General features: G+C 38.5%; 1 protein-coding gene across 1 annotated transcript; it reads left to right on the plus strand.

Annotated features, from left to right (window-relative positions):
- Positions 1-981: 981 nt before the first annotated feature.
- Positions 982-10,819, plus strand: LOC108707475 (endothelin-2-like). Its single transcript, XM_041581920.1, has 4 exons — positions 982-1,393; positions 5,131-5,250; positions 7,487-7,588; positions 8,170-10,819. The coding sequence occupies exons 1-4, from the start codon at positions 1,335-1,337 to the stop codon at positions 8,240-8,242; spliced, it is 354 nt and encodes a 117-aa protein (XP_041437854.1). The 5' UTR covers positions 982-1,334; the 3' UTR covers positions 8,243-10,819.
- Positions 10,820-13,562: the final 2,743 nt, after the last annotated feature.

Genomic DNA, 13,562 nt, shown 5'->3' on the forward strand with positions numbered 1-13,562 from the left:
TTGCTTTTTATCACATCACAATTTTACATAATTTTACCCCTTTTAGATTTGGACTTTGGTGCTCTAAAATGATTTGTTTACATAAAGCTTTCCTTGGCGTGCATCAGGTCGACTGTTGTGTAACTCCTGCCGGAGCGAAAGTGTGCTTTAGAGGTGAACTAGTGGTTAATTGAGGTCCATAAATGAATGTGCCCTGTCAGCTTTTCTAGCATGGGAAAAAAGGAATGGAGATAGGTGGCTCTATAGATATCAGCTAATGTGTACACTAGCAGTGAATATATTGTAAGGAATGCAAAAGTGTTTGCAAGCAGGATGCTCTGTATAATGATGGCAGTTATCATCACCATACAGATGAGGGGGATTATTGAATGAGTCAGTTATTCTTATATTGAAATACTTCCACTCACGCACTGAGGCACTGCAGGCTTTATCTCCCAGACCCCTAAACAGCATTACATTTGCAGAATAACTCTTTGTACTGTTATTGGATCTATTATCCAGAATCGGATAACATGAACAGATACTGACACCAGAAAATAATTTTTTTTTTGTATTTGTCATAACATTGTCTTTGAATGCTATTTATAATTTTGTCATAAAAGTATTTGCCTGATGCTTTTACATTACCTGTCTTACGATCCTGTTCCTCTATGAGGGCAGCTGTCATATTTGTGCAGCAATATTCCGTTAGCATTAGAAACTCTAACTGACAGGCTAAGAAGGGACAGTCAGGTTGTCAAAACAGTCAGGTTTAGGAACTTCAACTAACAATTACTTACAAAAGCAGAACTATCAGTGAAAAAAGATCAACATGACCTATAGGTAACTTTTAATGTAAAAATAAAAAATGTTAGTGTCAGTATCACTTTAAGGCTATGACAAAACATTTCAAAACGAAAGCAAACCAACAGCATTGTTTTACTGACAACATTTACTTATCAACAATCATATCAAGTGCAATGTCCGTTATCATTATTACAGGAACGAAACGCATCAGTCAAAAATCAAGAATTATTTGTTAGATGGGAAAAGGCATTTCAATATGTTTGAGGTTTCTGGATAATGGATCCAATACCTACCTACCTACCTTAATATGTTAAACATTCCCTCAACATTATCAGTTCCCTAAAATTAAAACTACCCTAAGAATACTACACAATGGTGATTCCTCATAATTAATGTCAGTTAACAGTGATGATTAAATAATTATAATTGTACCATAATTGTGTATTTTTCCTTTCTCAGTAACAGGGGTGCTTTCCTTCCCAGCTCCTCCTTCTATCCCACAATTTAACCTGCACACAAGGGCAAAGAGATGTTCCTGCAATACATGGATGGATAAGGAGTGTGTGTACTTCTGCCACCTGGATATAATATGGGTAAACACTGGAGGGTGAGTATCTTAGTACATAAGTACTTTCTGCACAGACAGCAGGAAACATTCCTTACCTTTAGGGCAATGGCACATGATGAGATTTTTCACCTGCAAGAAATTTGTGCTACCCGCAGGCAACAAATCTCCTAAAAATGCATTACAAATTATTAACCTCCAAATATGGGGATTTTCCACAATTAAACCGGCGATCTGATGGCTATCGAATAGGAAGGCATTTTAAGGAGATTTGTAGCGTGGATTTCCTGCAAGCATCAAATTCCCATTGCCCATACAGAGTTAATGACTCATCACAATAGGTCCTCTCTATAAAGAAATGCTCTATGAATAATTTATGGATATGCATACAGAGGTTTGGGAAGACAGACCAGAAGGATACAAAGTGGTAGATTTAGCAAAGGGGTGAAATAAAATGTATCGCAGTTTGTCAGAAGTAAAAGCTGGGCAAAGCTTTCAGTCCTTGTGTATGGGATTTTTATCAAGAGACAAACTCTCACTTTCATTCACTGATAAATATGCCCCTAAAAATGTACCAGTGAATAGAGAACTGTGCATTTTCCCTCTGGCAAACTATAACAAAGTCTATTTACCCTTTGATAAGTATCCTTTGTATCTGGTGTCTAAGAAGGACACTTGTAAAACACTGTAGTTCGTTTGTGTTCTCTATAGACCCACATATTTTCCTTATCAAGAATGCTTTAGCTGAAATGAAATATCTACTTCCATACTCATCCCACAAGCAAGTCCTGACTGGGGTGCAATTGTATGCCGTCCAACAGTCCACTTACATTTGAGTCAGCTTTCAGCAGCTGAGTAGTATGACTGCTCTTTAGGCCAGAGAAATGTAAGCACATTTTTAGCTGCTGCAAATGCTCTGTGGGTTGAGCACCTACTTTTGTATGTAGACATTTAAAATAATACATATTGCCTAAAAACTCAATGCAATGTGCGGGTTTTCAAATAAATATAATACAATCTTTAGCCCTTGCTACTACCCACCAACATTTTCAGTGGCTTTTACAGTCCCTGGAAAATGTAATTGATATTCAAAAGCAGTCTTTCCCTCTAAAACAATGTAGCAGGAATCAGTTCTCCTCGAGGTCTGTTAATTAGGGAGCTTCAGTTACATAGATATAAATAGTCTTTCCGTTACAAGCAAATACATTTCCAAAAAAAAATCGTTTCGATTGGAGATGCCCTTTAAATCTAGTCATCTCACATGCCTACAATAGGCAGCACAACACCCTGGACTATGGAACAGTGGAGGATTATCACAGAGATATTTGATATAAGATTTATTAAAGAGACTGAGGACAGATAATGCACACCTGTTTGAACAGCTGTTGCCAGGAGTGTTTGTCTCTAGAGCTTTCAGTCTCCAGACCAGGCAGATTCAATTTCATTACAGATCATGCAGCCAGGCAGGGCACCCATGGGATATTTTTAGAGCCATGTCTGCTCCTCTCTAGGGGAAAAGCTGAGTGTTGTAATATTTTGCGGCTGTTTTATTAATTTATGAACTAACAATTCAATTTTATTATAGACATATTTTAAAGACAAGCTTTCCAGAAATGAACTCTTTATTTGGCACTATTTGCCCATTTCTTGTAATGAAGAATAAAGACTGCAAATGAGACAGTAGCACCGATATGAGATTACTTCTTTCCCAAATATGCTTCAAGATGTAACCAGTATCTTTCTCATCTTTGATCAAGCAGGTTTAAAAATCCTCAAAAGAGCTCATTGGTTTATTGATGTGGGCCTTGCCCTGACAGCCCGCAATTAATGTCATTGTGATCTACAACGCCAAAGATCAATCAGGTCAGCCTTATAACGCCCATCTCAAATTGGGCATATTGGGGAAAGATCTGCTGTTTGGCAGCCTTGCAAAAGATATCTTTAAAGATATGGCCAAATTTAGCCTAACTTTGACAGCGACAGGTCAACCACTTTATGGTTCTTCATATGTCTGCACAAATGGGAGCAACTGTAAAACTAATGAGCATAGGAAAGTAGGGGTGACCTACATCAGTATTCATTATTCAATCATTCTAATGTGTCTGAATGTCAAGGGAAATACAGTGCATGAAGAATTCACACATTCTGAAGGCTAAACTAAGCTTGAGCAGCAAAGACCCACTCTCATTTACAAAGTCTTAAACTACTACAGGTATGGGACCTGTTATCCAGAATGCTCAGTACTTTTCCAGGTAACGGATCATTCGTAATTTGGTTCTTCATACCTTAAGTCTACTAGAAAACATTAAATAAACCCAATAGGCTGTGTAAGAAACCTACCCTGGTGGTCTAGTGGGCAGCGGGGTCCACGCCGCGTCCTCGGCGTGGACGCCCGATGCTCCTCTCCTGTTCTCCCCTTGCCGGCACCATCTTGGATCCCTAGGGCGCGTCTCTTAAAGGTGCAGGCACGCTGGCGTGATTGCGGCAGCACGCAATGGCGTGAAATTGCGCACATTTTTGGCGCGAATTGGGACCCTATTTAAGGCCCATTCAGACCTGTAGCCAGTGCCCATTATAGGATCATATCCTGTGGTTTCCTGAGCTTTGTGCTACCTGTTCCTGAATTTGCTATCCTGACTGATTATCCGTGTTTGACCCTGCCTGTCTATTCTGCATTCTGTATCCTGACCCTTGCCTGCCACGACAACTCTTCCTGCTTAACCCCTTGATTGACTACCCGGTTTGACCCTTGCCTGCCTGACGATTCTGATATCCGCCTGCCTCGACCCAGTCTGTCTGATTATCTGGTTTTGACCCCTTGCTTGCCTGACGATTCTGTTATCTGCCTGTCCTGATCCGGTCTGTTCCTTTTCCACCAGACGCCTTGTCCTTGACCTTCTGCCCAAAGACTCTTGCTATCCGGTCGTGCCCCTTTGCCAGCCAGAACACCTTGCCTTGTACCCCTCGTTAAGTCCAGGTGGCACCCAATTAAGCTAAGGGCTCCTCCCGAAGCCCAAAGGTGGTCACACTACTGGTGAAGCCGAGCCGAGACCAGGGTCCTTGGCATTTGTTCTTGTATTGGGTGCCGGCCGTGACAGGCTGGTGTTGCTTCCATTAAGGATTAATTATATCTTAGTTAGTATCAAGGTACTGTTTGATTATTACAGAGAAAATTTTAAAAAATGTATTTGGATAAAATTTAGTCTATGGGAGATGGCCTTCCTGTAATTCAGATAACAGGATAACATTCCGGATAACAGATCCCATACCTGTAATCTTGTTTAATCTTCTGGAAGAGCCAGAACTAAGGGGGTTATTTAATAATGCTTGAATTTGTCTCATATTTTTATTAAACCAAGCTCAACTAAACTCCCATCCATGATTGTATCTTATTTATCAATAAAATAATTGGAAAAAGTTGAGTTGGGGAAAAAACTCAACAAAACCCGAATTGTACTCATTTTTCATATTGGACGCCTGCATTGCTCTATTTTTTTGGGGTTATCTACAGAAAACCATTCATTTTTCACAATATCTTCAACAGGTTGAGATGGCGGATTTTCGGTTTCTGACTTTTTACAGCTGCGGGCTATAATAAATCTCCAAAAATTTGAGTTTTTTTCCCCACAATAAATTGAGTTTTTGTGCAAAAAACAAAACCAGAAAACATTGTGGTTTAGTAAATAACCCCCTAAATCTTTCTAACTACTGAAGATACTTGAGGATATAATATGTATTTAAGATGGACATTTACATCATCTGCTTACCTGTTTTCATAGACAAACCCTTCCTTATGGATTAGGGAACCTACCAAGGCGTCGGAAGAGAACAACACCCCGCTGTCAGTGTGAGGATAAAGGAGACAGAGTATGTGAAACATTTTGCCACCAGGAAGCAAGGTAAATGTCCATGTGCAATTTATCACATTTTCCCCCAAGTGTATAGATTTTTCACACTAGGCTAGACAAGAAAATATTGGCAATTGAATCTATTTGATTAACAGGTATTGTATCCCTTATCCAGAAACTCGTTATCCAGAAAGCCATCTCCTAGACTCCATTTTAATCAAATAGCTTACGTTTTTAATAATGATTTAATTTTTCTTTCTAATAACAAAACACTTGATCCCAACTAAGATATACTTAATCCTTTTTGGAGGCAAACCAATTCTATTGGGTTTAATTAATGTTTAAACTATTTTTCTGTAGACTTAAGGTAAGCCTTAAGTCTTACAGAAAGCCCCCGGTCCAGAGCATTCTGGATAACAGGTCCCATACCTGTACTAAGAATTTAATATATGTAGCTTTCTGCATTGACTGGTATGTCCTGTATTTTAGCTTATGATAGCATCAGGCACTCTCAATATTCACTGCATGCCATTCACATGGCTAGAACAAGTAACAAGTAACTTGTCAATGCTAATCAGAAATGCTGATAAAGGTCAAAGTGCACAAGCTTTCCTACTAGTCACCTGCAAGAATATGAAGTTAGAGTAAAGTTGGTGGAAACCTTGTGATATGCAGTTGCTATGGGTAATTGCACTGGTGCCATTCTGCTTATGATGAACAGATGTTCTCAACTTTCAGTCTTACTTAGCAATTTTTACAGCTCAGCAGCATTTTGTTGCCAAATTTGTTTACATTCATATAGGTCGAGTTTTTCTTTCCTGAAAAATTCGAGTTTTCAAGGGTAGTTTTCAGTAAAAATTAGAATTTTCTGGTTAAAAAAAACCAAAATTTCTTCGGGTTTAAAGGAGAAGGAAAGTCATTTACCACTTGGGGTGCCAAATGTTAGGCACCCCCAAGTGAATGTATTTACTTACCTGAAACCCCGGGCTGGTTAAGAATCCAATGGTTTTATTGCTTGAGTGGAGATAAACAGGGGTCAGATGGCATTCTTGGTTCACCTATAGGTTCACATAAAATAGGATTCTTGCTGCCAAAAGATACCTTGTTTGCAGGTGCAGGATAAACAGATATAACCTTTAAAAGTAAATAAAATAGTTTAATTGTTTGTTGTTACTGGCCCTTTAAGGGAAATATGTGGTATCCTATAAAGACGATCCCATAAAGTAGGGTTCATAGCTTTTCGGCTGGATGTTTAACACACTGGCTCATTGCCAAGTTTTTCTTTTCAGTAGCTAGCGGCGGGGTAGTGTGCAGGTATTCAAACAAAGCAAACTGTCTTTGCACTGCATGGCTACTGACAGACATGTGCCATGGCTGTTTCTCTTTGTCCTTTAGGGCAGAGACACACACTGCTATTTTGGGAGATTAGTCGTCCAGCGACAAATTGCTTTTTCTTCGGGCCACTAAACTCAGAGAACTGCCTTCCCGCCGGCTAGAATGTAAATCACGGAGGAATGGCACTCAAAACTCTTTATTTTCCGAAGTCGTCTGAAGTTGTCTCACGAGGAAACTTCTGGCAACTTTAGAAAGCCAAAGTGATCCAAATACCATCCCACCTGTGATTTACATTCTAGCCGGCGGGATGGCAATTTCGGGGAAATTAGTCGCCCGAAGAAAAAGCGATTTGACACTGGGCGACTAATCTCCCCAAATAGCAGCATGTGTGTCTGCCCTAAGGTAAAAGTACATCCGTTGGAAGGTTTGACCCCAACCATCCTGGCTATTAATAAGCAATTTATATCTTTCCTATTTACGTCACACTTATTGCAATAAAAACAGACCAAGAATTAACTGTAAACAACTTCCGTAGACAATATTTCTCACAAGCAATTCTTGATCTTGATGCCTGCACAATGCACAAGGCGCATATTTTTCTTCTTCAGCCGATTAAGAATTGTGACTTGAAGGCTTCTAATGGCTGGGTGGTGTCAGGAAAATCTTAGATTGCACCAGTAAAACAGACATAATAAAACAATTAAACATAAAAGATATACATTCCATAACCTTAACCCTTTGCATAACTTTGGGACATTGTGTCTGTTCCCCACAATGCACCCTGGCACATTCCTTTAATGGAACTATCACCTCTGACACTCTAAAGGAGAAAACAAATTAGTGATTGATTAATGTCAGAGCCCAAACCTTTGCTTGGCATCATGTCTGCACCTTGTCCTTATCCACTCTGCACTTGGAACAGATGTCATTAAATTGCCTTATCTTACTTTAGGGACATTGTTGACAATAAATCACAAGCAGTCCATACGGATCTGCCTCAAAAACACTTCCGAAAAGTAAAGAAATCGCATGTCAACCTCTTGCATGTTTTACGGTAAGTTTCAAAATGTTTCTTTAATCCTTTTACAGCAGGCAACAAAGCAATTAAGATTTTATTTAATTTAGAATAAATAAACTTGCTTCCTAGTGATGTTGTGTTATTGTATTGCTTTCAATATAGGAGCCATATGACATGAAATTTCTAAACATACTGAACCCAGTTATATTCCATTGCCAAAAGGAGACACAGACCCATTATTTATGTCTTTGTTTTCCTGTCTCTCAGGGTACAAACTCAAGCCAAAGAATTTCAGTTAAAATGGAGTAAGCAGCAGTCTGCTTCTGTTTATGAAATGGCATGCCCTTAGATTTAACTTTTACCTTCCACACCTCTCTCATTTACAGGGACAGTGAGGGCAGAAAGCCATAGATTGCTCTATAAAGATTACTGAGATAAGAGATATAAACAACTGCAAGACTCAATTACTTTGGCGTAGATCTCAAGGACTTTAGGATTATAGCGGGAAAATATGCAGTCATGATCAAAATGAAAGTTGACAGCAAATAGCTAGATGTTTATCAATTCCAAAGAAAGATGACATTTGGAAATTACTCACTGACTGTTTTCTTTCACAGAGACATCTCAGCATTGAGCAACCTGAAAACCAACCATGACTCTAACCCTTCGTTCTCACTGTCTCTGAGTTGAAAGGAGAAGAGATAAAATATGAAAGCAGAGACAGTGAGAGGTAGAGAGTAAAAAGCCTTAAAATAAAAAAGGCTTGAAGAAAGGAGAAGGGTTCTTCCGTCATTGGTTTGCAAGATGGAGCTATACTCCATAACCAACGGCTGTTCAGCCATACTTGTCAAGGGCGAGGCAACTTGTTTTCATGGCCCTGAAGACTTTGACATGGAGAACACAAGTGTTAAAGGACTTTTTTAAACTGTGCATTTACTCAGCAAAGGGTTATGATAAAGTTAATGGAATAAGGCATATTGAGCTTTTTCTCCTATTTCGTTCAGTTTTGGTCGAAGAGATCCACATCCTACAATAATAACGTATTAAGAGTCAAGAAGTGATTGTACTTTTTACAGAATATGAAGGCAGTGGATAAAAGGGGAGCATGAAATTCCTGCACACAAAGAAGTACTAATTAATATTGAAGGACTTTTGAAAAGACAAACAACATCACTTTGTCCCCCAAAAATGGTATAAGACATTTTTTTCAGCATGGAAATGTTAAGAGGCTATTTTCTTTCATATACAGAAAGGATGTGTAGCTTCAGAAAACAGCTCAGTTGGGCTCATGGTCATTTGTCTAATGGTCACCAATAGTGGAACAATGCCATCATCTAGTAGGTGACCTCTTATGTATCATTAAACATTTATTTTGATAGAATGGTAGGTTACAAAATCAAGTAGTCAAATAGTCTTTGTAAAAACTGGAGAAGATTGATGGCAAAGAATTGGAAGCAATGCCCGGCTCTCTTTACTGCCTGTAGTGATCGGTATTTGTGTGTGATTTGTATGTTAGACACACACACTGTTCTATTGTAAAGCATGTGGAATATGTTGATTTTTTATAAATGTGCTACTATGTTACTAATACTAGTAATGCTCAGTTGGAACACTATACTGTGTAAAAGTAAAGGAGATCCCATTAAAATGACTGCCTTATTAAAATATTAACCGACCATATTCAAAAACAAAGGTTCACATCTGGACATGGTTAGTGTGTGTCCTTATACACTACACAGCACTACACAGCACAGCTAATGTGGGTGTGGATCTGGGTCTGCGGGCCCCACAAAAGCCAGGGGTCCACCGTTTTTTTCCTGGTGTCCCACTGGCCCATGCCGGCACTGGGCCCAGGAGGTATAGGGGCCCCACGAAGCCCTAATTAGAATGTAGAATTTCAATAACTATTGGTCAAACAGGTCAACGTCTAGACATTTTGGGGACCTGCAAAATAATTTGCTCTGGGGCTCAGTAATATGTAGTTATGCCACTTCTACACAGCATACATTTTAGATGTAAGCATTACATTATAAGATTATAATGCAGTGCTGCAAAAAACAAGAGCACCCCAACTAATCGTTTTGAATCAGGTGTAAAAATAGGTAGTATTTATAATTAACATTATCCTTATTTAGTATCTCATACTGATGAAAATGTGATTGATAAAGTACAATGAATATTGATGTCTTTACCCTTTCATCATTACCATAGGTTAGCAGTCCCTAAAATTGGGCCACCCAATAAAGGATACAAGTTTTCTCCCAGTTAGTGAAAATGCTTTAAGGAAGGCGCATGGTTTCAGAATAGAAATTCACCCATGCTGAATGTCCAGTCACAGTCTGCTATGTTTCTCATGCATTAGCAATGTTAAATGGAGGGAGAGTGAAAATGTCAGTGCCTGTCGATGGCCAATAATAATCATTTGCTAAAAAAGGAATAATATTATCGGTAGAGTGCATGTGATTATTGAAAAACTTGCTGTTGGAGGAAATAAACCTTTCTCATATGGGTGGCATCACCATCAGACACTGGGATCAGAGAGCGCTCTCCTCTGCAACACTCTACCAATGGTAGAACTTCTGATACGAGATCAAATGGCTTAGAACAGATGTCTCCATCTGGCCATTAATGCTGAAATACATTGATATACACATATCTGATTTTATTTTACCATTTCGATTTTTGTTTCTATAAGTTTGATGGAATTTTGAAATGGAGGCTTAAACCTAGAAATGCAGAATACTTGGTACTGGAAAGCTCTTTCACACATTACTCATCAATGCTTAGTGGTCTCTCACAGCATGGGAGCTGATTTAAATGAATACATGTTAGTCACATGTTTAAGTTTTCTTTCAACATGTCACAGAGGTTTCAAAAATGACTTATTGTGTAAGACTTTACCCATGAGCCTCTCTCACTAATATAAGGGGTATGGTCTTAGGGCAAAAGGCAATTCTTCTTATTATATTTCTTCTATAATTATAGTTCTATAAGAATAATATTCAGAATGGTTCAATATGATGAAGCTTTTATGTGGGCTTATAAAGTGATTACATATTTAGTTTTTCACATAATGTATTTTATCATTTTGATTCTGTACATTGTTAATATAATATATTGTCAACTTCAAATGGGATATTTTGTTTATATTCATATATTTTGACTGGGGAACAAAAAACCTTTCACTGTACACTTCCAGTGCATACCATATTAAAATACCTTTACTACAGTGTATTGCCTGCAAGAAAATACAATAAAATGTCATAGAGCGCCAAAATCCTTTTGCTTTCTTTCATTTCACAATTGTTTGGTATTTATGGCTGTACTTTCTCTGCAGTTATATTGTTCCACTGTTTCTATGCACTTATGTATCCTTTAATATTGTCCCCTGAATGTTTGCAGCTGGACTTGTTCTACGTATAACACTGTAACATCGGATGAAACAATGGGTATTGTTATTTAAATATACTGGGAAATATATAGGCAAAAGGTTTCGGCAATTGTAATGGAACCAGTAACAGAACAATTAGATATTCTGCCTGATATAATATTACTGATATACCCAGAGATGTATCTACAAAGGAAGCAGACCCTGTGGCTGCAGGGGTCCTAGGAGATATAGGGGGCCCCGTGAGGTCCTAATTAACGAGTAATTTTAATATATATTGGTAAAACAGGACAACCTCTGGATATGCTGGGGGCCCTAAAATGTATTTGCTGTGGGGCCCAGTAACATATAGATAGGCATTGGTAGAGGAAACTATACTACCGATTTTATGTTATTGTACGAAAGTCAGGGCTTTATCAGAGGGGGGGGGTGTGCTTCAAGCTACAGTTCAACTTAAATTTTACATCCAGCATTTATTGCTCTTTTTGCATCTCCTTTCTAATCCATTTCAATGGGTGCATTTCCCATCTCAGAAGTTGGTCCATGTCTTTATCCCATGTCAATCTTACTGTTCGTCAAACATTTTAACTTTTCCCACAGTTTATTTTTACATGGTACAAATGACTCCCTCCCCCTCCTAATTTTTTTTGTTCCCCTGGAAAACGTACTATAGCCTATATCTGAAATAGAAATGCGCTTAGGATCTCTAAAGCCCCATGATCACTGTCTGGGCACAGGTAGTAGACAATATTCTTTGCCACAAAACTGACAGCAGCAGATTCTCATATAATTTTACCAGTGCTGTAACTACATGCTACTGGGCCCTACGGGCAATTCAATTTAGGGCCCCAAAACATTGCTAAATTTACAGATTTCACTATGATATAGATATTGATCATTATTTAAAACCTTACTGGGCTCTCTACACTTCTGCCCCCCTGCAATCACAGGGTCTGCTTCCTCTGTAGTTACACCCCTGATTTGAACTGTTGAAGGTTGCCCAGGTCAGGAGCAAACCGTGTTAGACCAATTCCGCACAGTGAGATTAATTCCTGATGTTTAGAAATATGGTCCATTGATTTCTATGAAGTGCGTTATTTATTAGGCAATTAGTGAAAACAATGAAAACTATTTTAACCCAACTTGCACTGGCTATTGCCCTCCTTATGTGAGTTATGCCTTTGGCGAGTCCATGCAGGAATATAGTGGTGCTCTCTTAGTGTTCACAGCTAATGTACCAACTAGGATCATTGCTTTACTCTACAGTCAAACATTTACAGACCTATAGCCAGCTTTGAAACATGCATTGGTATTTTTGCCCAGACTCTATGCCAGAAAAGCCTGTACCTTCCGTACCGTCTTTAGCTTAATTGTAAATAGAATCCTAAAAGTTTGTTACTGATGATTATCTAGTTACTATACACGGGTATTGGTTTTAAAGGGGTTGTTCACCTTTGAATTAACTTTTACTATGATGCAGAGAGTGATATTCTGAGGTGCAATTGGTTTTCATTTTTTATTATTTGTGTTTTTTGCCGCCCCTTGTAACTGGCTGCTCGCTGACGCCGGAGGCAAGGTTCTCACCTTGCCTCATGGCAGGAGCGGCCCTGATTAACAATAAATGTGTAGTCTTACAGAGCATGTGTTTTTAGATGGGGTCTATTTGAAAGCTGGAAAGATTCAGAAGAAAAAGGCAAATAACTTAAAAACTATTAAGAAGAAAAAATAGACCAATGGTATCATTGACTAAACAGCCTCTGGCAGTTATAGGGTTAAAGCAATAGGCCTACCTGAGTACTAGACATCAAGGGAATAGAAATGTCCTTGAAACTGGAACAGGCTCAAACTGCCAACTGTGTAACGTTCTTAAAAAAATGAAGGGTTGGACCATTCAGTTCCTATAATAACGTATCTACACATACTGTAAAACCTCTCCCTGCAATTCATCCATCATTTTCTTGAGATATTTGAGGCAAGTTCCATTTATATTATAAGATGTTAAAATGGTCTCGCCGCGTACACTGAGCATTTTCACAACGGCTTAAATAGTTTGTGCTAGTTGTTTCTAGCAAAGGAACAAAGAAAATCTTACCAACCTCCATTTACTAATTTAGCATCAACTTTACATTAGTGCAGTAATGTTAGCAACCAATTGAAGCAGTTGCTTCATTCTCTTTTAGAGAGTTCCAGTAGCCACCTGTTATCTTCTTGATTGAACCAATAACAGCACCAGAAGAAGAGAAAGCTAATTCTATGCAGTGCCCTGGTCAGAATCATATTTTGATACATGAGCTCATACGCAAATTCCTTTGCTATAGACTATATTTCTTAATGATTGTATAAACAGTAAGCATAATTTGAGTTACTTGGGCTCCTGTGACCCGGTTGTGGAACCTACATAATATGGTACACGTCCCAAATACCAATCTGTCTTAGGACACAGCATCAGCTGAAAGGAACAGTTCAGTGTAAAATAAAAACATGGTAAATAGATAGGCTGTGCAAAATAAAAAATGTTTCTAATATAGTTAGTTAGTCAAAAATATAATGTATAAAGGCTGGAGTGAATGGATGTGTAACATAATAGCCAGAACTCTACTTCCTGTTTTTTAGCTCTCTAAC

Source organism: Xenopus laevis, chromosome 2L (genome assembly GCF_017654675.1).
Source record: "Xenopus laevis strain J_2021 chromosome 2L, Xenopus_laevis_v10.1, whole genome shotgun sequence".
Lineage (NCBI taxonomy): Eukaryota > Metazoa > Chordata > Amphibia > Anura > Pipidae > Xenopus > Xenopus laevis.